This window comes from Falco punctatus (assembly GCF_963210335.1).
Source record: "Falco punctatus genome assembly, chromosome: 2".
NCBI lineage: Eukaryota > Metazoa > Chordata > Aves > Falconiformes > Falconidae > Falco > Falco punctatus.
The window spans coordinates 22,772,946-22,799,157 of NC_137581.1; the positions used below are offsets into that span (position 1 = coordinate 22,772,946).

Below are 26,212 nucleotides of genomic sequence, written 5' to 3' on the forward strand. Positions count from 1 at the left end.
AACATCATTAAAGGCCCCAATTTCTAATTACACTTTATTAGTTGGTGGATATGAGTTTTCTGAAGAAGCAGCATGTGTAGAACTAGTGCTTATACCAAATCCACAGCATGAAGCGTTACTATGAATGTTATGTTAGCACATGAAATGTATGACTAAAGGTTGTCAACAGCTGCTGAATGTGTGGCCTTTTCTGAAGACAGACAAACCATTTTGCTCTTTTTCTCCATCTTTTCCCCCATGCAGTCAGAACATCTGTAGCAATGGGCACTGGGAGCTGCCTGAAACGGCAGTAAACCTTGACTGGTGCAAAAGAGGTGCCTGGTTACTAAGTGTGCTAAATAAGCCCAGCATCTCATAAATAAATCTCTTTCTTTGTCTGAATTAATAGTATTTTCCATACAAGCAAGAAGTGTGCATCTTCCAATAGCCTGCCATGCAATCCCAGGCTCGCTCGTTTGTTTGCTGAAGGTTGTAGAGCTGCTGACAGGTTGCATCTCACCCCCTCACATGAGCTGTGTCTGTTTACCTGTGGGAAGGCTCCTGTGTGGAGGCTGCATTCCTCAACTGCTTGTGCATCCCTTACCTTCTCCCTGTGGGCTGATTTGGTGGGGCAATGGGAGTCAGCAGCGTGGGCAGAAGGGTGACTCTGGCTCCCAGGACCTGGGAGAGCCTAATGTGAGGGTTTCCCTTCCCCAAGGGGGTGAGTGAGGAGGTGGTGTGGGGTGAAGAGTGATGTGCCCTATCAAGGGCCCCTGGAAAGCTCAGTGACTGCTCACTGAAGGCTATTCCCCATCCTCAACCCCCTCAAATATCCCCATCATCTCACCCACACTCCTCCCTCCCCTCTGCCTGCCTGCTGCCCGCAACAGAAATGGATTTGCCTGCGCATCTCTGAGCCAGCTCTGGCATTTCTGAAGCTGCTGAGAAACCATTTCTTCTTGAACAGATCTGCTTATGAAAGCAAAACTGTTACCTGGATCTCCAAGAGCCAGGAGACACAGGCAAAGTTCAAAGTCTTGTGTGTGATGTACTTCACACCTCCAAAAAATTGTGACTCTGGGCTTATTTCTGGACCCAGGAAGCTGAAAGGAATATTTTCTACAGCATCATATACTTGGAACAGCTACACGCCCCTCCTCCAGTCTTTGCTAATTCTTTTTCATTCTGCTGGTGGAAATCATTACTTAAAATACAGTTTAAAGAAACTCTAAATAGACGAGTGGAAGAAAAAGCTAGCCATGACATCAGCAAAATAAATACTAATAGACAGATATCAAAGGGAGGCTGCCTTCAGCCACACGTTTGAAATACTGCTGACGTCAATCTGGGGCACATTTTAGCCTCCTATGCTTTGCATTTAGGAAGCTGAAGTACATTACATATAATTGGTTCCACCTACATACAATTTGTTAAGGAGAAAAGCAATAAGATGCAGGTTCTCACCACGACTGTAGGCACAAGGCATATTCCTGACACCCCAGCAGCTTTCCTGCAGACCAGCCTCAGATGAGTGCCCATGGCGGGGTGCTGGTAGGAGCTGCCAAACTCCCAGCCACCCCCTCCTGGTCCTTCCCCACCTGAACCACAGACAGGGACTGACTTCGGTGTGTGCACAGGATACCCACATACAGCTGAAGGTGAGGGGACACACAACTTTATACCAGGGCCTGTAGTGACAGGACAAGGGGGAATGGCTTTAAACTGAAGGAGATTTTTTTATATACTGGACATAAGGAAGAAATTTTATATGATGAGGGCAGTGAGGCCCTGGCACAGGTTGCCCAGAGCAGCTGTGGCTGCCCCATCCCTGGCAGTGCTCAAGGCCAGGCTGGATGGGGCTGTGAGCAGCCTGGGCTGGTGGGAGGTGTCCCTGCCCATGGCCTGTCATGGAGTAGGTGATCTGCAAAGATCCCTTCTAATCCAAACCATTCCATGATTCTATGAACTTTCACTTGCATTTTCAGCCCAGGACCTGAGTGGATGCTATCCTGAACATTACAGATTGCACAAAAAAATACTGATATTGCTGAAGAGGGCTTTTCCTCACAGCTGTTCCAGTGCTGATGGCACTGACATACTGTCTTAGCTGGGAGCTAGAAAGCTTCCATGGTAGACACAGGACAGGGAAGGCAGCAAGCCCAGGGCACTTCACTGCTTGGATCCCAGGTTCCTGTGACTCAGCCAACAGCATTAGGAATGGAAAAAATATGTTTAAGGACCTTTCTGTGAAATGTGTGACTCCTGGCTTCATTATTCTAATTGGAAAACTGTTAATTGAAATAAATAATACTGCTACTCTATTTATAGCTGCACTAATGCCATCCCAGCAGGCAGGTCAGGATCTCATGTGAGCTGATGGGAGGAAAGGGAGGCAGACAGGAGCACGTTGCTTTTCAGGTGGAGCAGGCACTGCTTCTTAGCAAGAGCCTTACGGCGAGAGGCTTCATGCTGACAGGGAGCTGGCAAAAGCTCTGGCTTGCCAGTGCCCCCACCCTCTCTGAAAGTCAGGGCATGAACGTTTTCCCACCCCTCTGGCATCCTGCAGGTCTTGACCCTTGGCCCTCCAGTAGATTTCTGTAGCAAGAGTTATCAGCCCACTCTTGCTGTGCTGTCCTATACTCCCCATGTGGAGATGGTAATGTCAGAGGGTTTCATAAAAGCCTTCACACTTACCTCCAGAATTTGAAGAAGCAAATACCCTGTTCTCTGAGACAGTCTCTCCAAAGTCATCCCCCTAGAGAGGTGGGGGATGCTGAGGTGGGCTGCAGAGAGCTAGCGTGAATACTGTCCTCCCACTGCTGTGCAATCAATCCTCTGGTTGAGATGTAGCAGGATATTCCGCTTCTGTTGTCCCACTTTAAGGTGCTTCTCCTCTTTCCTCTTTCCCATTGCTGTTTTTCCCAAGTAGAAGAGCTCCCAGGGCCTCTCCAGCCTCCCAAAAGCAAGAGCCTTTCTTGGAGGAGACACAAGCGGGGTGACTCAGGGAACGCCCAGAGACTGCTTGGACTGAGCTGACAGGCCCTAGTGTCTACATGTTGTTTCTACACGTTATTCTGCAGTCCCCACCAAAAATAACCACAGAGGCCCACAAGTACCTGTAGCCATCAGCTCTCACGGCACCCACACCAGCAGAGCCAGCTTCTCCTTCCCTTCACACCCCCCTTCCAAGCAGCCACACGCAGAGGAGCACTCCTTCACCCTTCACATGCTGTAGTGTGTCAGAACAAGAAGAGCAGAGAACAGAGGACAACCTTGAAGCACTCTCTGAATCAGATGAACCCTTTGCTCCATAGGGATCTCACATGACAACTGATTTCAGGGGCTTGCAGACCTACAGAGAAAAGGCTGTGTGTGATGTACCAGGGCTCTGATTCTTCACGCACACCAGGAGCTCCTGACCTTTGCTGAAGGCAGCAGGCGGTACAGGTAACAGGTACAGGTTTGGAAATCAGATCTTTTACCGTTCGACTGTATCTAAAGGGAAGTTGGCCTATATCTGAGGACAGCAGGCAGAAGAGGGACAAATGAAGTTACATTTGTACTCAATCTGACCTACTAAACAAAACAGCCCAATGTGAGCATTGCAATGTAATAACTTTGCCTGCTACAGATTTGGATTTTGAAAAAAAGGTTTTGAAAACCTTCCTGTTGGTCTTGCTGAATCTTTTACTTGTCTGTGCCTTAAAATAAATGCGCTGCTTTAGCTAACCTAGCCTTTGGGGAAATTCTGGCTGACACTCTGGAAGGGCATGTTACCTATGCCCTGTCTGCCAGGGGACGTGAACACTTCCATTCAGATGAGAGCCTGGCTACTGAGCCATGGGCAGCTGGGGCTCTGCAGAGCTGTAGGGAGATGCCTAACAGATGCCCACCCATGGCCAGCCCCAGCCTACCCAGCATCGAGCTCTTCAGGGCTCCCACGGCTGCAGGCAGCACCTTCTGCTATCCCCTGCAGGCAATCATCACCACATCTGGGCACCTCGCGCTCTTTCATTACATCTCTCACATAATACATTTGAAACAAAGACGCTTTATGCGAGGTGGGAATAATTCACAGAAAGATCTTGTGAGTGAGGCACTGACAGTGCAACCTTTCAGCATCTGTCCTTATCTCTCTTTCCCCACTGGAACAAAATACACTCCACGGTAGCATAGACAGAGCAGACAAAAGATGCTCAGACCCAAAGTCCTGCCCTCCGAGCAGGGACATGCATCGAGCAAGCCAGCAGAAAATGCTGCAGAGAGCAAGTGACCCAAACCTGCCACCTCTTTTCCAGACTCCTGTCTCCAGCCTGCAAGGCGATGCCCATGGCCATGCCTGGCTTGGTGCTCACACTGAGGCGTGGCCAGGGGATGGGAGGCCAGCTGAGCATGTGGCCCCAGCACCCCTCCTGCTGAACCGGGGCATGGTGCAACAAATAACCCAGCTCACAGCTGGAAACCAAGAAAGGGGAAATCTCATACCCAGCTGGTGGTGTCCTCTCAGCCATAGGCACAGGGCTCCTGTTCCTGGTCTCTTTATATAGTTTGTATGTTAAAGATCTGGGTAGAAACAAATCTGGAAGAAAGGCAATGGTTATCTTTAATACTGCTCCCTGCAAAAAAAAAAACCCTGGCAAGGCTGTGGGGCATGGGGTAGGAGCACTTTGAGGTGGAGTTCCTCTTCACGCCTATCCCCAGGGACTTGTCATGTCATTCCAAATCAAGCATATCTCTGCTCAAGTTTCAGTATCACTGTTAGAACTGCTTGCAAGCAGCTTTTAGCATTTTCAGTACAACCTGATTCTCACAGAGGCCTTAACTACCGCAGGAAAACATGGCTGGCAGCTGCTATGTGTTCCACACTGCCCGTGATACCCACACACCCACTGCTCATCATAGCCCAGAGCCTTTTTTTGCTTTCTTTCTAGTAGTTCTACCTTGAATGACAGAATCATCTGTCTTTATATTCTAGCAATTTTTGAAATATCAATCAATTAACTAAGGGACTGGTTAACCACATGGACCTGAGCTATCATGATGCTAGCATGCCTGTCTACTAGGGAGACCATGATATTGTTGCCTGGAGAACTTCTCCTCCTCTCCCTGGCACTTCCCTGCAGTCATTTATTTTCTGGAATTTTTTGGCAGAAGAGCAGGTTACATTTTCCAGAGTTAAAGAAGTGGGGGCAGTCCATTTTGCTAACAACACCACTCAATCCTCAGCTGCTTGGGGAGGGATGCAGAGCCCTGGTCCCCAGCCTCTGCTGCACCGAGCCCCCTCCTCCCCACCGATAGCAGCGCACCCACAGACCACTTGTCTTTCCCTTGCCTTTAGTCAGACATACTTGAGGGCTGACACAGGCCTGTCCCCAAGCTGGCCGGTGTAAACCATGCTGGAACCTCTGACACAGTGGGTGAGGATTTATGACTGGAAGTCCAAGTCCCTGCCTACTCCAGACAAGCAAACTGTGGCAGAGTAGGTGAATAATTCATACTAAGTGGAAAGCTATTCATGGGCGCAGCCACAAACCCCTCTCCATGGATTTATCATCAGCTCTAAAAATAAGTCACTGCCTACTCAAGTTCTTTCTGCCTTTGATGATAGCTAAAGTATCTGGGGGACTTAGATACATACGTCTAGTCTCAAAGCAGGAAGCGCAATTTAAGCGTTTAGGGGAGCACCTAAAGAAGTGCAAACAGTCGGCAGGTTCAGATGGCTGCTCAGCACAGCCGGGTGGGAAGTGGAGCCGGCCCTGGGCTTTGTGCAGAGTCACAGCACAAGGCAGGTGGGCTGGTCCCAGCCAAGGTATCGCACTTGCCTGTGAGTGCTGGCCTTAATTCCAACAACATCCACACAGAAGGCTCAGGGGTCAAGTCAACCGCAAACTCCTGGAGTATCTGCTTATACCAAGAGTATGCCCTAGTTTAGGATGTTTCTAAGACAGCTACACCCCAGCCAAGCATTGCAAGGCAGATTGACCAGAACTAAGGCCCTAGCACTGGTATCAGGGTTAATATTTTCATACCATACCTGGAATCAAAACATCCTGCCATTATTTAACCCTGCCCCACCTCTGACCAGCCCCCCTGTGCAGAGGTTTGAGGCTCCCTGATGGAAGTTTCTCAGAAAAGACACGGCATAAATGCAGTGAAGGACTATAAATAATCAGCAAAAATGAGCACTGATTTTTGATAGAACTTTGGAGGAAGAACTTTTTAAAATGAAAAATATAAACTGTGATGGAAATAAAATGAGATTCAGCCTAAAAAAATGCATAGTCCCCTCTGTACAGAGGAAGTGCTGTAATAAAAACCTGAACTGTTTGAAGAGCTTGGGAAGGCGGTGATGTTAAGCAGACATCCCTGAGGTTTGGGGCAAAGTCACTGACACTTGGCAGGGAGCTGGTTTTTCCATCTTCAGCTCTCAGAGGTGCTTTTCACTCCTCAACACCTCAAGAAAAATGAAAATGATGAAAACTTTAAAATAAACAGATAGTGGAAAAAGTATTTTGGGTCTTCTCCTTTACCTGTTCACCAGCAAACACGAAGCATGGAGAAACTTGATAACTTTTGAGACTCCTGTGCCTTGCCCAGGTTTGGTTCAAAAGTTGCTGGAGAAACAGCATGGAGGGAAGACTGCGGGTGAGGCAAAAAAATCAGGGCAAGCTTTTCCACTGGACAGTCTCTCAGGTGAGGAAAGCCACCCCTCAGAGAGGAGTCATTGCTGGGCACAGAGGGGGAGGAGAGGAACCCATGTAGCAGCAGCTGGCACCCCAACATGTCACCAGGGGCTGAGACCCCAAACCCTGGGCCTCTCAGAAGCAAAAGTAGCCCAAGTGCTTGGCTTGTCAAACTCTCAGGTCCAGCACCTCCTGCCAACCTCTCTGACATTGCTCACATGGATTTTGTTCTTGCTTCCATTGTAAATGTCAGAGGAAGAGATAAACACCTTTATGTCTGGTTTCCCAGCCTTCAAAGCTTTGAGAAATGTACTTCTCCCCCAGGACATGGCTGGCGGCAGCAGGGAAGAGAGAAGGGGGGTCCTGAGCTCCCAGTAGCACACCAGGGAGCCACACACCAGGATGCTGAACAGCCACAGCCCCCTTAGACCTCCCAGTTAATCCAACCTGTGACCAAGAACAACAATGCCAACCATCAGAGTTTCCATCATTTAGAAATTTTTGATCCATTGGGGATCAAGGATGAATCCTGTCCCTATTGTTCATGGTTAGGACTCCCCCAGGCTGGGACACTCAACTAGCTGGGCAGGTTGTCACCCCAGGCCCCTGGGGAGTTGCTGGCTGGCAGGAAGGGTCAGAGGACCAGAAGCCTCCTGAGCATCCCTGGTGCCTCAGAGACAGACCTCATGTGCTGGATGGCCTCAGTATTCATCACTGCACAGCCTGGTATTTGGTGTGTGTACTTTCCCTTTGGAAACACAGAAGATGAGTGTGATCTAGAAAAAAGGAAATTCTAAACAGAAGCAGCTGCTTTCCCTTCCTTCAAGGTCTCAGCAATAAATACGGACTGTCTGCACCCTTTGCATTATGGCTTGTTAAAACCACAGCATTCAGGTTTCCTCTTGAGCTGGAGGACAGGGATGGTGAGCAGAATGAAGCCCCCACAAGCCAAGGGGAAATGGTCAGTGTCCTGCTAGACCACTTAGACACACACAAGTCTATGGGGTTGGGTAGGATCCACCCAAGGGTGCTGAGGGAGCTGGTGGATGTGCTCACAGAGCCACTCTCCATCATCAATCAGCAGCCCCAGGTAACCAGGTAGGTCCCAGTTGACTGGAACTTAGCAAATGTGATGCCCACTTACAAGAAATGCAGGAAGGAGGATCCGGGGAACTACAGGCCTCTCAGCCTGACCTCGGTGCTGGGGAAGGTTATAGAGCAGATTATCTTCAATGCCATCATGTGGCATTACATGGACGACCAGGTGATCAGGCTCAGCCAACATGGATTTATGAAAGGCAGGTCCTGCTTGATGAACTTTACCTCCTTCTGTGACAAGGTAAGCCACTTAGTCAATGAAGGAAAGGCTGTGGCTGTTGTCTACCCAGACTTTAGCTAAGGCTTTGACTCCATCTCCCACAGCATTCTCCTGGAGAAACGGGCTGCTCATGGCTTGGATGGGCGTACTCTCCACCGGGTAAAACTGGCTGGATGGCCGAGCCCAGAGCATTGTGGTGGAGTTATATCCAGTTGGCAGCCGGTCACAAGTGGCATTCGCCATGACCTGGTGTTGGGATCAGTTCTGTTTAATATCTTTATCACTGACCTGGACAAGGGCATTGAGTGCACCCTCAGTGAGTTTGCAGATGACACCAGGCTGGGTGGGAGTGTTGGTCTGCTGGAGGGCAGGAGGCTCTGCAGAGGGGTCTGGGCAGGCCAGGCCGATGGGCCGAGGCCAGCGGTGTGAGGTTCAACCAGGCTCAGTGCCGGGCCCTGCCCGTGGGTCACACCAGCCCCAGGCAGCGCTACAGGCTGGGGCAGGGGGCTGGGAACTGCCCGGTGGGAAAGGGCCTGGGGGTGCTGGCTGACAGCCGGCTGGGCATGAGCCCCCCGTGTGCCCAGGTGGCCAAGGGGCCAGCAGCGTCCTGGCTGGTGTCAGAAACAGTGTGGCCAGCAGGGCCAGGGCAGTGACCGCCCCTGTACTGGGCACTGGTGAGGCCGCACCTCGAACCCTGGGGTCAGTGTCGGGCCCCTCGCTGCAGGAGGGACGTCGAGGGGCTGGAGCGTGTCCAGGGAAGGGCAGCGGGGCTGGGGAAGGGGCTGGGGCACAAGTCTGATGAGGAGCAGCTGGGGGAGCTGGGGGTGTTCAGCCTGGAGAGGAGGAGGCTGAGGGGAGACCTTATCGCTCTCCGCAGCTGCCTGAAGGGAGGGGGTAGGCAGGTGGGGTCGGTCCCTTCTCCCAGGTAACAAGTGACAGGACGAGAGGAAACGGCCTCAAGTTGTGCCACAGGCAGTTTAGATTGGATATTAGGAAAAAATTCTTCACTGAAAGGGTGACCAAGCATTGGAACAGGCTGCCCAGGGAGGTGGTTGAGTCGCCATCCCTGGAAGTATTTAAAAGACGTGTAGAGGTGGTGCTTAAGGATATGGATTAGGGGCGGCTTGGCAGTGCTGGGTTAATGGTTGGACTCAATACTCTTAAAGGTCTTTTCCAACTTAAATGATTCCATAAAGTATAAACGTGAATCCCCAAATAACGTCCACTTCACAGGAAATTTTAAAATTAAAAATTGGTGTGTGGAGGCTTTCTGACTGGAAGGAAATTTCCAGCATTTGGGTATTTGTTTTCAGCTGGGATAGAGAGGAAACAAAATCCAAATATCAAAATTAAGCTGGTAATATCCATTTTGACCAGCACAACCAAAGCAAACCAAAACGCTGATAAAGGTTGGAGCAACGTCTAACATCTTCATCCTGCCTACAAATTAGAAACTGTGATGTGCTTGTCCCTGCTTGAATTAATACCAGGTAATTAGCACATCCCTACAGTCATGCTGTACAGGCACCAGCTGGAGGGATAAATTACAGCTCAGGAGCTGATTTCCCAAACAAGCCATGGCAGGCACACAGCACAGGCTGGGGCTGGAGCCCAGCCAAGCGAGGAAGCGGCGCTACTGCCATCGGCTGTGGGGAAATAAGTGCAATTTTCAGTAACTGTTTATAAAAAAAATAGCAATGTATTTTCATGTTTCAGTGTAATTGGAATGACTCCTCTTGACTTTGCCAGAGACTGTTCTTAGATGTGTGACAGCTTAAAGTGAATGGGTTTTGCTATAACTTTAGGTGGTTATAACCGAATGTCACTTTATTTATTCATCAAGGGGGATTTGTCAGGGGAGGAATACCACATTTTGAATTATCACTGAAGGGAGAGGTGCTGACGACTGTGCTCAGGCTTTTAGTACCTAATTAGCAGCATGCTGGAACTGCACCTCCTTTCATTACTCCTGATTGCAGCCTCATGCCTTTTTGTAAAGAATTAGTGCAATGTTTATAAAACCCTTCCTCAAGAGTTTCTTTCTGAGATCTTTTGTGTCGCTGCCAAGCTGTTCACCTCTCCTGTGGGGGAAAAGAGCTGGTATTTTGACAAGGAAAAGGGAGGTGGGGGCTGCTGGGGAGACTGCCCCCCAGGTCAGTGGTTCGCCATCCCAGGAAGCACCGTAGCAGTGGTCTGGAGAAGCAACTGCTGCCTAAGGCAGGAACAGCAGCACCCCATGAGCAACCTCTGTTCAGCAAACGGCTGGGAAAACATCTCCCTTCATCGAGAAACAGTGGGTTGGACTGAAGTGTTGTTTAGATGGATCAGAAGCACAAAGGCATGACTTTTCGGGGGTCCATCCTGTATCTGCTCATTACTTGTCAACAACAGAAATTCTTGGCGCTGGTTGCACTCCCCTCGGTAGGCAGAAAGCAGTCCTCTGGCAAGCTCAGTTTGTTATTGCAGCAGAGGTGAGACAGATCTGCTGTTAAACCCAGACGCGGTAAGACAGCTGTACACAGAAAAGCTGTCGTAACACACTGTGGTTTATTGCAGCTTTTCCTTCTGGCCTTACCTGGCATTTGCTGGGTTTCACAGGTGATGCTGTCTGGGCAAGCCACCCTACCCTGATACTGGGGGACACAGCAGGGTGGCTGGACTGCTGTGTCCCACCGTTGCCTCCCCGGGACCCTCCCCAACGCCCCTGGCCTCCACTGCTATGGTTTAATCACAGCAGCAGGAAACCCCAATGTGCCCACTATGCAGGACAGAACATTACAACGGGAATGCATTACATGGAGCCAAGAATGAGGAATCCCGTGACAGATGAAAATCATCACCACCGCCACCAAAGGAGGAAAAAACCCTAAAGGAATTAGAAATAATACTGAAATAATATAATCACAAAATAAAAAATGTAGTTTCCATCACAGCCACAGGGTATACAAGTATAAACCTGACCTCAACAGTAATTAATGCCTTCTATTTGAGTGTCTAATACCCTCCATAGATAATGATTGCTATGATTGACCTTCCACAGCATACAGGGCCCCAGCCCTACTGTAAACAGACTCATGCTGTACATGTCCCCCCTACAACTTCAGGATAATAGAGCAACTCACTAGGAGATATAAATGGATATGAGCAGCGCAAATTTAAAATTAGAAAATGAGAAAAATTATGCTGTTATTAGAAGCAGACATCACACATCAGATGATTTTACAGGTGAGTTTCAAGGATAATTTTGCTTAGGAAGGAGATAATGAAGTCATCTTGCCAATGCTTTCAGTTTGCAAATTACTAAATTTTAAGCACAGCACCCATACTACGCATAAATGGAGATGAAGGAAAAGGTATTGTGACTTTGTTCAGGAAAACTAAGCTGACACAGCTGTTCAAGCCAGAGTATAGATACAGATGAGGAGCAGGCCACTGACAGGTAGAAAGTATTGAAACTAAAGCTTGGAGCTTTTGTATAGCACAACAAAAACACTGTACAGGGAAGAGGGTTTCCAGGCTGAAAACAGGCTAAGTGCTAATGTCCCCTCTGGCAGGCAGCACTGCTCAGGCCCTGGCGAAGGGTAACCCCGTGTTACATGGACTACCCTGCGTCTGTGAATCTGCAGCTGTCAAAGGTGGAACTCACGAGTCACAAGCCAAATGCTGGAGTTGGGGGTTAGATTTGAATCTGCAGCAGAAACATCCTGCTGCTGAGCCTGGGCAGAGAGAGGCCAAGTACTGCTGGCCTGAATGCGGGGGGAACAAGTCTCAGATCAACCCCACGGGAGGAGGGAGAGAGAGCAAAAGGAGAGCAGGACTGGAGTTGGTGGGATGAGTTGTGCTGGGAGTTGAGGCTGAGAAAGAGAGAGGAACAGAGAGCAGAATCATGTGGGTGCCAACATCTGCCCTAAGGTACAGGAAGATTTTGGAGATGGAGAGCAGGTCATACAAAAAATGAGACTCACATGCATAGAGAAATTGGGGACAGAGTCAGGGAGAGCAAGGTCAAGGCAAACAAGAGGAAGGAGAGACTAGTCAGATGGGAAAGGAGGAAACTAGTGGTTCAGATTGACCATATAGGAGGTCACATGAGAAGTGTGAAAGCCACAGGAGAGAAAGGTCTTGAGTTCCAACAAGTAGCCTAGTTTAGAAATGCCAGCAAGAGGCACCCTAAATGAAGAGTCATGTGCCACTTAGGGATGTCCCACAGGAGCAGCTGGATGAAATTTATAGCTTTGTGATATACAAAAGGTCATGTTAAGTAATAATAGCTCTTTGGTTTTAAAACACGGAAAATGGAAGCCAGGCTATTCTCTGTGGTACATGGTGGGAGGATGAGAGAGAATCATCATAAATTGAAGAAAGAGAAGTTCAGACTCGCAAGGAGAAACTTCCACAGCAAGGACAGTCAAGCAGTGGCGCAGGTTGCCCAGAGAGACTAAAATCTCTGCCTTGGGCATTTTCAAGACCCAGGTGGAGAAAGCCCTCAGCAACCTGGTTTGACCACAGGCAATGTCTGAACACAGCTTTTGGAAAGGAATAGTTCCTGCTCTTTCACTAACGCACTGTTTAATTCTCCAGAGTCAAAAGCAAACAAGAGGATAGCATGGGAAAGTAATTTAAAAAAACTTGCCATGGGCAGACACGAGACAACAGAGGGTTAAATGGGAAACAATCTCCTCCAGCCTGGGGAGCCAGAAGCTCACTCCAAGATCACCTGTTTTCTTCAAAAATTCTCTGTGAAGCCTACTTGCTATCTCATATGACTCATTTCCTTTCATACCAAACTGTTCAGAAGACAACCATCCTATCTCTTGCTCTCTTGGCTCAAATGCCAAAACCCAAAGTTTCCAGTCCTTCTAGATACTGATAAATTATCAGCACAATAATACACCTCTGCTTCTTCCTGTTGCCTTTCATTAAAATCCAGAAAGCTACAAACCAACCCTAGAGAGTATTATCAGGTTTGTGAAGACAAGCCTGCAAAGGGCAGAAATGGGAGGAAGGCAACCTTAACCCAGCCTCCTAGTGCATACGCAGCAACACCCAAATCCTTAGGCTGAAGCCACTGTAGCTTGTAGGGAACTTCAACAATCACAGCAGCCTCGAGATATTTATGTTGTCTTCAGCCCTGATGACTACTCCATATCTCAGTGGGCTAAAGGCTCCACCAGATGCGGTCTCCTGCCACTGAAGGGTTCACATAGCAAAGTTACACTTGGGTCCTAAAAACTGGGCTCCCCATAAACCTGTCTGATGAGCTGGCAGGCAAGCAACTGGATTGCTCTCTTCGCTCAGCAGCTGTTTCACCACAAACTGGTGAATTACATTCCCACAAAATGTTTCAGTTTTCACAAATCATTTCTTTCTAACAAAATCATCTTTGCTGCAAAATTCCCACCTGGTTGTAGTTTTGAAGACACAATTGCACAAATACAATAGGGGCTGACCCTCTTCAGAAAGTGCCATGCCATATCCCATTAGTGGATTTTACCCTGACCCTTGATGGTTTGGTGATTGTTCTGTCAACCCTAATCAGCAAGAGAAGGATGAGATTTGAGAAAGTCAAGGCGCATTCCGTTGGCACTCTGAAGACCAGGAGCAGCGCAATGGATCCGAGCCAGCATCTTACTGGATATTACTGAGGCAGCACCTCACTGAGCACAGGGCTCCGAGCACCAGGGTGTTAGTTATGTTTACTGTGACGAGTGCTGCTTGGTAGGTGGCCCACTGCATGCTCAAGCTGGAACTCCTTCAAAGCTCCCTCCTGCAATCCCATTGTTTGCCCAAGCAAATTGCTGGATTTCATTTTTGACATGTGAAGAGAAACATGTTTCAACAGAACTAGTTTCCCTTTTCTCACAAAGCTGCCCTTGCAGCCCTGCTTTTAAAAGTGTGTGCCACCAACACAAATGCAATTACATTTCCTCACAACGGCACTCTACAACGAAAAATCCCTAATACACCATTACTCATCAGTGAAATTCCCGATGACAATCAAGTAATTAGCACATACTGTATGTGGCCTTGCCTTGGGAGGACTGGTTTAACGAGTGTTTGAATTCTGTGGCAGAATGTAACATTCCCCCTCCCCAAGGCAGCCAGAGCTGTGCCTGAAGCCCAGGTAAGAAGGCATCCCAGTCGGAATACTCGCTCGCTTCAGTCGGCATCACTTGGGAACCGCTGAAGGTTAATCCTAGGGTGAACCTTCAATTGCCTTTTCACGAAATCATGATTTTGGATAAATCTGTTCCACAGCCATAGGGTTTCAGTTTGCGTTGTTCTTCAGATAATCACAGTTTGTATGACATGGAGTACGTGCCTTACGTACAGTGGCCACTATTCTTCTTTGCATGCCAGTTCTCATCCAGCAACGAGAACAGCAGATTTAGGTTTTATTCTCAGGGCTCTTTGAAAAAAGCACAAGAGAGGCATTAGGGAAAGGCCAGTATTTACACCTGGCAACCAAAGCATGATTTACAAACCCCCAAAACCAAACCCTTCAGTCAGCTGGCTGTTCCACAGCTCAGAATTGCACTTCCATTAATCATCGTCAATGTTTATTTCAGTATTTTATGAAAGACACACACAGTTTCACAGAATTACATGTATATATTTATATAACTTCGTAATTTAGTTTATTACATGTCATAGAAGGGGGCTTTTCTTCTCAAATAGCATGTATGCTTATCAAAACCAAAAAACCTAAGGTCAACTATAAGAAAACAGAATAAGCACATTTCTAGAAGTATTATTAATTCAGTTTTGAAGATTTAAAATTCTATATGTAATGAGAGCTATTAGCGAACCGTGAATGAACTAATCATAATTTTGTCTGGCTGCATTCTTCAACTCAGTTTTAGTTTAAAACTCATTCATTAGAATTTATAAAAGCATCCAAATTTATTGTGAATGTTTTCTGCAGCCCCAAACAGCATCTGAAGGAGACTAGATTAAAGTCTGGTGAAAGATTTGTACAATTAACCGAGTATAATAAAGTTATGAGCAAAGACTGCTTTCAAAAGACTATTTAAAGAAGATAGAACTTCTCTCTCACACCCAGCATGTGAAAAGCTCTTGCTGTCGATGTTAGTATTTTTGTATGAATAGCATTAATCACCCATAAACATAAATCTGTGCTCACACAGGTTTGAATATGCTATGCTGCTATGCCAAACTTAAGAACATTCCTAATGCTTTGACCATTTCTATTACTAGCTCCAGTGATTTTTAGAAAATTAGCATTTAATAATGCAAAAAATTCTTTTCAATTATATGGAACTGTAGATCTTCATCACCATCCATGAGACGAGTTCTTTGCCTTATGTGAAGCTACTGAAAACTTATATTCATGTCAGGCCAAAATTGTCAAGCCTGTGTAAAAAGTTAGGCTTCCAACTCTGTATTATAATCTACATTATAATGACCTTTACAAAGATACTGAGATTATGTAGCTCCTTTTTATTTCAGGGGACTTCTACTGTTAACACTGAAAAAATATTCAGAAGACAAGCAGAATTTTAAATCATGTTGAGATTATTGGCTTCAAGCACTGGCATTTCAAAAGTTTTTGTTTTTAAATTCATAGCCTGTTTTCCAGTATAAGTAGCAGTTTGAAAACATCCATATTTAGATACTGCAGTTTAAGCATTTCCATGTCTACACTCAGCTTACATTTGCACGAATATGTCGAAATGTTTTTTAATTCCTTCTCATGCTTTAGGAGAAACATTCAAGAACTGACAGATTTGTGGAAAAAACCCTCAAGTTGGCCATTAGCAAGAGTCAGTGATTTACATATAATTCTCTAGACATCCACAGCAGAGCAATCTGCCAAATAAATGGAATGCTAATGTGACAGCTGACTTCTAATCTCCACATCTTCCTTACTATAATTAAAAAAATAACAGCAACAATGGGAAACCAGCATTGATACAAGGAGACTTAGAATTTTAATTCACCCAACTTAAGAATCTATAAAAAGTATTCCAGTAAATTATTAATCACAAAGCATCAAACTAATTTTCAATTCAATAGTCTCAAAATTCATGTAGACCTTGCTTACAGGATGGGAAAAATGCTTCATTACTTTTCATTTCACCAGAAAAGGTAAGCCATCTGCAATGAATCAGCATCTCTAAGACAATGCTCGAGGACAGATGTTGCTTTTTGAGGGTCCATATGCTCTGACGAAACACTTGAAAGGTTTGTTCTCTCAGATACTCAAGACAACAAACTTTCAGCCCTCCTTCCTTCTGTAGGAATTACTATGGCTTTTGCACTACACTATCCGTGATCCTTATGAACAAAGGTATTTAAAATACATAAATCCTATTAAATTTAATGATTAATTGGAATTTTGTAATCTTCCTGCATGCTGGCACCTACAACCTTACCCAGCCCTTGAGCAAACTAAACAGAAAAGGCAGTGCTGCTCTTCATACTTGGGTAAATAGCCACGAAACATCAGGAAATTCTTTCTATCCATGCCCTGCCAGCAATGGAAATTGGAGTCAGATCGTGGTTTAATAAGATAATCTTCATGAACAGATGCTAAATGCCCCTCAGTTAGAAATCACGAAACAAAGCAAGTTAGAACAAGGATGACTTAATATAAAAACCGCCAAGGATACACATTAAGTCCTATAAGCTACTGTACCTACCTATTGCACACAAGTGGAAGAGCAGGCAACTAGCCTGTGCGGCCTTCTACCCAGTCTTAACCTCTAATTTTGCAAGGAATGTTTTGCAAGAAAGGATATTTATGTGCACTTCATGTAGGTGGCTGCAACGCCAGACTACAGCGGAGTAAGTGGCAGGCAGGCCAGAGGCCTCCGGCGAAGATTTGTGGCAGCTCCTTGAAACACACAGATTTTTTTGAAGGGAAACACTGAAGCAGGACTGGATTATTAAGGATTCTGGAGAAGGGCATTCAGAATCCCCATAAACCAAAGATTTCTCTTTTTCTGCAACACGTCAGCTGTGTTTTCACATTACTCCTTCTCTATTGCCAAAACTGAAGTTGGTATTATTTGTGCACTTAAAGACAAATATCCATGTGCTGTAACTGTTACCAGGGGTACATTCTCTATGGAAGTCTTCCACTGAATGAACAGCTGTGTCTTCTGATGTATGCAGATGCACCTGACATACAACATAAACACCAGGAGATGCCACTTTTTGGACATGCAGGCTCATAGTGCAAGCTGGTATCTGTATAACACAGACTGCCCCATCAGCCTGCACAAATAGCTTGGGTTGGTTTTTTTCCTTTTTTTCCTCCAGTCTGGTAAGATGGCCAAAGATTTCAAGGCTCTGGGGCTATTTTTCATCTCACACTAATCCTTATGGATAAACTTGCAGTATGCTATTTTTTTAAAAAGTTTCCAAATTTGGCCAAAAGCAGTGTTTCACTGTTTTATGTTCTTGTAACAATTACTATTACTCACTGAAGCACAAAATTATGATCTATTTTTTTAAATGCCCATGTTACTTTAAAAATATTTTTTCCCCCAAAACATCTATCATCTTGCACACAATTCCATAATGAAGACAGACAAAAGACAGCTTAGGAACTAAGTCACTTTTGTCTCATTTCTCCTCTGGTGAATTATGAATTATTCTATACACTATATAGAAAAAGAGAGGCTAACCGGTATTGCAATATATGTGTGGAACATACTTCTTGATCTCAACCTGTAGTTCCTCCCCCTAATATTCTGCAATTAAGAAAAACTTACTAGAATTTTATTTTAAAAAGAGTGAGTGAATACATAGCCTATATATATGTATCAAAATTCTATCATCAGAATGGTCTCCATTTCATCAAAAAAAGGGAATGAAAAGGTGCAGGGGCCAATCTTGCAGCCTTGCACATACACAGCAAGTACAGCCCTGCTGAATGCAGTTTTTCTCGATATTTACTGAAGGTTGTTGGTGGCTGCTCTGCAAAATCTGGTACCTGCTAGAATACATTAGGATTAGCAAACACAGCAATAACTCCTTGAAATCTAGCTGCCAGCAGGTCTTAACACCACCTGCTGCTCACTCCAATAGATCTGTGTGTAGTATCGCCATGGCTCCACACTGAACTCAAGCCAACTCAAAAATAATCTGAAGGGTTATCTTCTAAAAAAACAGATGCTTACTCTTTCAAATATGTTTCTGGTTCTGCAACAATGCTAGGGAGAAACACTGAATTGCCCTTCAGGGTCTCCTTAAAAAAGGAAGAAAGGGGTACAACAAGCTTATATTTGTTCAATCCCATGACTCCAAAAACATATTTTTGATACTGAAGAGTACTGTCACCAGAGAGGCATGAGGATCAGAAGACAATAAGCTCCAGATATTTTCAGTGCAAAAATCTTTAACATTGATCCCATCTTTGAAATACAACTCAGTAATTTAGCAAAGATTGCCTGTAGCTGCGTATCAGCAGTCTTCCTTGACATGAAAGATGCAGAAAGACGACTGACGTGACATAACATTAGGATAATCAGCTTCTAGAAACACAAATAAATGTGCACGCATGAAAGTATGTGACTGGCTGAATGTCGTTAGCACATCTCATGAGAGCTGATTAAAGCAGCCGTTACAATAAGGCAACATTTAGTGAAACAGAGTTGAAATAACACAATGATCACAGCTCAAAGCAATTGATGTAGATGAACTTGCATTACAATGTGATGACATTCAAATTCTGAACAGTCCATACTTGACAGTAGCAAGACTTTTAAGCATCCAAGGATATTGAATCACTTAATAATATGGCATGCTAATAAAATATTTGGAGATACTTTTTTTTTCTACAATCAGTAACAGAAAATACAAGAATTAATCCTAGTGAATAGCTGAAAATGCTTTGAAGATCAGACTATAAAAAGATTATATTCCATTTGATTCCCATATATGCATAAATTGTTTCTGAAGGAGCAGTCATTGGTACAATCATATCAACCTAACAAATCTGTGTGCAGATGGAAATTTCAAATATAAGCTTAATTAAATGCACACACAAAGACATAACTCTTTAATAAGCAACAAAAGCCTGGAAGAGCAGGATGGTTTCAGCACTCCCTAAGTTCTCCAAACACCAGCAATCTACATTAAATGTATTTTTTTATCTTCTTGGGAAATGCTGCTTTTGTATCTAGTGTGTTAGTAAACGATTGTAAAGCAACTTCTCCCTATTCTCTGACAGATCCTGCTGTGTTTTCTCTCCTGAATTACATAACCTACAGAATGCAGATCAAGGACACGACTGATGATCCTTCTGTAATTAAAGCTCCCTAATGCTGCCAACATGAGTTCTATACAAAGAGCTAGGTAGAAAGTACCTTGCTTTTTTCTGAGCCCTTACTCTTACACAGGCAGCAATCACAAGCCATTAGAGAGAAAGAAAGAACAGAATTTATTTCTACTTTGGGGAAGAAACTGGAAGATATTACTCAGTTCACTTTGAAACTGCTGATGTCTGCAAACAATCCTCCTTATATATCCAACGCATTCTTACACAAGGTCCCCCAAAGGGATTCATCAACCATAACAGCAGATTTTTAGGTTAGCCTAAAAATTAACTCATATATATATATATATATATATATATATATATATATAGCAAGAGGCAGACAATTTTGCAGACATGTTTGAATACAGACCAAAGAAAGTTTATTTCTGCCTCACCACACTCTTATCAATAAAACTGGAAACAACAGATTTCTGAGATCTCTGTATTTCAAAGATGAAGCTGGTGTTTGTTTGCATGGTAGTAGACTTGCATAGTTCGTTTATAACAATCGCTAGGAAAGCTGCTGAATACAGATTATGTAGAATATTAATTTCAGTAACAATTGTGTACTTGCAGGCTCGCATGTAAAGAGACTAATGCATTATACATCCCACGTTGCACTGTGAGAGGTTAGAGGACTCTGAAGCCTCACAAGACAGAAACCATAAAATGTGCATACTGCATTATCAAGAGGGAACACGATGACTGAATTCCTAAAGACACAAACTTAAGATCAACCCAGACAAATGTGAGGGGGAAAGTGGACAGCTTACACTGTAAAGCCACCGTCTGAAAGCAAACAAACCATATCTGGATTATTTAAACTTCTAGAAAAAAAGTCACAAAAGTATCTGCAATGTAATACCGCAGCCCACAGATTATTAACATGTACTGAAATGAAATTTTCTCCTCTTACAGATAAAGGTAACTGTAGAGATACATGTACTACTGGTTTAATCTATGAACACTGTTTCAAATAAGTGCCTTCAGGCAACTTAAAACAAAACCACCACCACCCCACCCCTACCCCAAATCACAAAACCCCCCAAACCAACCTCAAAATGAAAACAAACCAATCGACCACCACCCAACCCTTCTTGGAATCTTCAGTTGTTGATGCATTTCCAACACTTTTAGAAAGTCCCCACTCTCAGTCTTTCAGCCCAAGCTGAATTCTGTTATTGAACAAAGTCAGCAGTAAACAGAAAAAAAGATGCCTCCTCTTCATGTGATAAACAAAGTTTTGTGAGAGAATACATCCCCGTTCTTTTATAACCCATATTGTGGAGGCACAATGTGCTAAGGGGTAAATACTAATTTTGAAATGAACAGTTATGAAGAAAGTTATGAGGATCTGTTTATGGCATTAACTGTACACAGTTAAGGTCTTTCTGGCAAGGGCAACTGGAGATTTCTGGAGAAAAAGGAAAGAAGAAACAAAGCTAAGTAAATTCTGGTAATTGAAGACTGAAGACTTCACATTTCAAAATTTCTTTTAGTTACAAGGATGAGCTCAATAATAAGACTGTATACAATCATCTCAAACCTACAGCTGAGAGACGAGACCAAATAGCACAAGGTTAAGTTCCTTTGATTTTAATAAGGGAATTATGAAAGTAACTAGAGGCCTGATACTTCAAGGTTTTAAACTTCACAAACATCACCACAAAAAAGCAACCAAGCAATACAGACTTTTGTCCGTATATGATCGAAATAGTGCATATACAATAGTGCTTGTAGAAAGACCAAGACAGAGACACAGGGAACAAGCCAGGATGTCCTGTCCGGCTTCAAGCTGCCGCTCCAGAAGGATGCAGATCTTCTGTGGATCTTGTGTTATACCCATGTTGAAGGGTATGGCAGAAGATCTGAAGTGGCATCAAATCCCTACGTGCTAACATCTGAACATCACCCAGTGAGATGCAATCTGATTGATGACTACCTTCTGAAAACACAATTTGATTTAACCATTCACACAAATACCTGAACACCTAAAAATCACTATCTCCACGCAATGAAAGGCTAAGGATGTGATTGTCACAACTACAAATATGGCAGGGTATGGCCTGTTTGTAAAACTGTTAAGTCCCTATATTCATTACAAACGGTAGCGTATACTGCAAGTGAAGAAGGACTTGATGCCAAATCATACATGGATATTGTAACCAGCTGCATCTCTTTCTTTTGATGCTGGACTCTCATTCTTTGGTCAGTCTTTCTCGTATGTTAGAGCTGTAGTCCTATTTTTCTTTATTTTTCTTTCCTTCCATTCTCCCTCCCATAAGGTAGCAATCCAAGAAATCCCTGAGGTAACTCAGATGCGTATTTTATAGCAAGGTACATATTTTTTTTGAGGAAAAGGAAGTCAAGAAAGAACAGTATTTCAAAACACTCCCTTCTCTACCTCAGAAACCAACAACTTAAAAACTAATTCTAGAGAAGTACATGACCAAAACCACGGCTGCCACCAAACTACAACGCATCTAGTAAGATATATAATGCAGTGTAGTTAAACACTCTTCTCCCTCCAGGGTTCAGGGCAGTTAACACAGAAAATTCAAGATACTTTTTAGGTATCACTAAACATGGAAAAGCACAAAGGCAACTCACTGGCCATTTGGGCTCCACAAAGGATACAGTACTTACCTTTAGAGAACATACTTTATTTAATAGAAGTCTTTTGCTCCAATATACAAAATAAGGGACTGTAGTCCCAATTAACATTTACATAGTTACACAGCAAATAATTTCCACCATTTACAACAACTGACAACTTTCCCACAATCCCCACTGTATTACAGCCAAGAAAAGACCCCATAATGTTTTACATACCAATCAGTTATATTTTGTACTTCCCTGCCTCTTTTTATTTTTTTTTTAAGTTGCAGTTTCTGATATCAGTTTAATTAAGAACTACAATTATTTCAGCTGCACTAAAAGAGAAATGAAATATATAATTAGGAATACCATCTCAAAAACCCTATACAAAATAAAAGTCAGTATCTTATAAAAATACATAGCAGGAGTTAAACCAGTGAAACAACAAAAATGTTTTAGATTTTGTTAGGGTATAAAATACTTAGCAATTAGCCACAGCTTTTAAGTATGCCCCCCAAAAAAAATTCCAAAATTTTCAATTAGCAAAAGAGTAATGTGACAGTTCTTTTACAATACTGTACCTTTAGTATGCAAAGGACTTCATCCTTCAAAAATGCACCATCATCCACCTGATTAGCCCCTTAACCCTGTTCCCACTGAAAGCTGATAAAAGGTTTTAAAATTATTTGAATCCTTTAAGAAAAATCCAATCATATTTTCGGCACCTCCCACATTATTTAAGCTTTACTTTACAATGCTGGTAGTTTAATCATTATACACATTTTCTATAAAAGAATTCTAGCCAAACCAAGGTGTTAGAAACTTTGCATTTTACAAAAGCAATTTGTTACAGCACGACAGTTGCTAAATAGCCCAATTTATTTAGTGACCCTGTTAAAGATCTGTTTAACTGAGTGAATAGGTGAAGTCATTTCCTGAGCTAAAAGATACAGGTAAGTAAATAGTCAGTTGTAGCAGCAGACAGGAGACATTCTTTTTAAAAGTTTTAACAGTAATGGAAAAACCACTAGCTGAAGAGGGAGTGACAAGGACATCCAAGACCTCATTGCCATAATCTGGAATGCACATCCCATGACCTTCCAGAACTTACATTCAGCTACTGTCAGACAACGTACTGATAAGTTGAAGAATGTCAAATCACAATAGTTCACATTTCTTACAGATCAGGTGTTTTGTCAAGATTTAATTCTTAATGCTATTTCATAAACCTAAAGCAAGGTAAACTGCCTAGTTTCAGAAATTTTCACTCTACAAGACTTCAGTACTATTACTTTTAAAGGAATATGGTATCTTCAGTTTCATGAAATTCCAAACCTATTTCTTCTTAGTACTCAGACGTAATTTATACTTCAGACCTGGAGTGGTTTTTGAGATGGTCACCCACGCCACTGGGAACAGGAATGAATCCATTTTTAGGAGAGGGAATAATATTCAGCAAATGGTTTACTTTGATTCAAATCATTCTAATTTCCGTAGTGTATGAACCATTAACAACTTATTAAAGAACTCTAAAACCCAGTATACCACCACTGCACCATCATTTTCTTACGATATGCATTCTTAAAGTCTTCTATGTAATAGTTTGATCACTTTTTTCACCCATTAATGGAAAAAGGATATTCTAATTTAATTAAGTACCTCACTTAGATACCAGTTCCTCAAGAAGGAAATCTCTCTTCTGTGTTATTAATTTTTTACAGATATTGTAGGCTTTGTTTTTAGAATTTATATTGGTTCTTCTTTAACATTTAAACATAATTAGTTTTAATTCAAACTAGTATATAAAATTTCCAATACTTGTTAGAATAAAGGACAATACACAAGATCCTAAGTTACAATAATTTATAAATAAAAATAAAACTATTACAAACCAAATCTTTCCCCATACGGAGATTAAAAGCCATAATCTTGACTGATTGTTCCCGATCATACATTATAAATAACGTAAGCTTCCTCAGAGAAGCAAAACATACTTGCCTCCCTGACATCAGTTATATCTTCAGTTAACTATTACCATCAAGAAGGCAATTGTGTTGGGCCCAGATAGATCTTCCTTCCATGTTAACCCTCCTAACCTCATTCTTTTAAACTTCAGCACAGGAAACTAAGATCACAAACAGTCCTTTAACTTTTATACACAATGTCTGTATAACATACAGATTTCTAATGCTCCTATTGCACCAATCTGGCAGTGCAGTTAGAACCTGATTCAAATTCCACTGAAGTCCATGAAAGGTTCTCCAGTGACCTTAATGGGCTTTGAATTAGGATCACAGATAGTATTACCTAATGGAAAGCTCCTGCAAGAGTGGCTGGTATCTCTTTTTGCTTATGGGATGCAGTGGAGATGTGTAGTCAGCATGATACCTGAGCAAATAAAATGAAAATGATACAAAGGTTTTAAGAATCCCAAACTCTTCGCTTAGTCGTGTGCAAACTGTGCTACTGCCCCTGGAGCTCCCTGCTTTCCTTTTTTTCAGTGCTTGCTCCACTCCAAGATAGAGAAGATGCGAGACGTAAAAATCTCTCTTCACTACAGTTCCCCCTCAATCCCGAGACTGATAGAAGAGGATGTAACCAGACTCAGAGTTCTTTGAGATATCTGATGTCAACCCGTAGAATTCTTCAATAGCTTGTGCATCAATTTTCTGTATGTAAAAAACCCAAAAATCTAAAGTAAGAATATCTTGTGTAACATATACATGACAATTAAATTCCACTCTAAAAACTACCGTCAAACAAAAGTAACTTTCACATATTACATAAAGCAAAAAATCCAAATAATTCTTCAACTTACTATGTTTTGGTTTCTCCTTTGCCATCACCCACACAGAGAGTAGTAGCTCTATATATTTTATATATATTTTTTTAGGTATTAAAATATTAGTATTCACTGCGAGTGTGAACTTATGTGCCCTGCTTGTGCAAATTTCACACAGAGAAGTTTTAAAGACAACAATAACCCATGGAGACTTTATATCAGTACGAACAATGTAACTTCAAACTATCGTTTCTAACTCTAAGTTGCATAAGCCGACCACATCCAGAGAAGAAAAAGAAAGAGAATGAAGGCTAACTTTTTCTGTGTTTGTCACACATTTGCTTGTGATCCTCTTAGCTTCGAAAGCCTCCTATAACCAAGATTTCAGGGGAAAGAAACAAAAACTCTGTTGAGAAGGTGAAAAGAGTATTGTCTAATTTTCATTGTTATTTTTGGCTACAAAAGAAACTGAAAGCAAGCTCTTTTGCCACATTTTAAATCAAAGGCAATTAGGCTACAAACAACAAAAAGGTGGAAAGATAATTTTTCCTTTACTTAGGCAGATTTTATTTAATCTCAGTCCCATTATTTGGAATGAAACCTCTCTCAGGAAGAAGCCAGCCATTCCAAATTGAAGATCCATAGGCCTACACGTTAACGAGATGGTTTAGATTTAGGAATAAAAGGATTCTTTCCTTCCTCTTTAGAAGTGTTAAAAAAACTCAACACACACAACACATCACTGCCAGGTATTACTGCTTTGAAACTGGAAAGATTGTACCTGATGTTTGTGAAATTATGTGAAATCTACTACAGCTTGCTCTCTTTTCCTTGGAGGAAAGTAAACTTTTGACCCTATCAAGACATTTCAATTTACTGTGTATCTTGATTGAGGCAATCCTTTACTTTCCCAACAGCTCTGTATATTTCCATGTTTGTAATTTCCTGTGTGAAAAAACATCCATAATGTGGCTTGCAGAGAAGAACCCTTCAATACCCTTGACTCATCCTGCCAATTAACAATGTAAGTCCAATACTTGTCTCACTCATTTTTCTTCTTTTCAGTTAAGCAGTTCTTGTATATTGTAAAGAACATGTAAACTATTTATTTTATAAATTCAATTAATTCAAAGAAAGTCAGGGAAAGGACTTCAACAGAACAATCATACTTCTGTTCACGCGTAAGCATAGACAAGGGGAAAAAGAAAGGAGATGACAGAACAAGCAAAAAACACGAGATGATTTACTACAGGGACACCAGCAGTTTCTGATCTTTCTCTCAATAAGCAACAAAAGATAACTGATGAAACAGAAAGATGACCAAGTCAAAACTATAAAGGGAATTCTGCTGTTCCAAGAAATTAGTTAGAAACATTTTTATTTTTCAGTAAGAATAATTTCTGGAAGCAAGGCTAATATTAGCAAGAACACCACCAGAAGCAAATGGCTCCTGTTTCAGGGATTAACTTTTAAATTTTAGGGTGAAATCTCAAAAATCTGAAGTTTGTCTGTTTTGATATGTTATACCTTCATCTGAAACAATTTAGAATACTTAATAAAACAGA

The 26,212-nt window shown here is 42.9% G+C and overlaps 1 protein-coding gene and 1 long non-coding RNA gene across 4 annotated transcripts in view; one reads left to right on the top strand and one right to left on the bottom strand.

Annotated features, from left to right (window-relative positions):
- The window catches only part of LOC308059321, a 54,504-nt gene extending 32,212 nt beyond the window's left edge, over window positions 1–22,292 (top strand). The window contains exon 2 of the long non-coding RNA XR_013926202.1: window positions 1,765–22,292. This is a non-coding gene — a long non-coding RNA (uncharacterized lncRNA). The remainder of the gene's footprint in view (window positions 1–1,764) is intronic.
- USP12 (ubiquitin specific peptidase 12) overlaps window positions 21,910–26,212 on the bottom strand; it is a 39,283-nt gene continuing 34,980 nt past the window's right edge. For all 3 annotated transcript variants that reach the window (XM_080376453.1, XM_080376454.1, XM_080376455.1), the window contains one exon: window positions 21,910–24,534. In XM_080376453.1, the coding sequence (XP_080232579.1) occupies window positions 24,433–24,534 (102 nt within the window). In that variant the 3' untranslated portion in view covers window positions 21,910–24,432. The remainder of the gene's footprint in view (window positions 24,535–26,212) is intronic.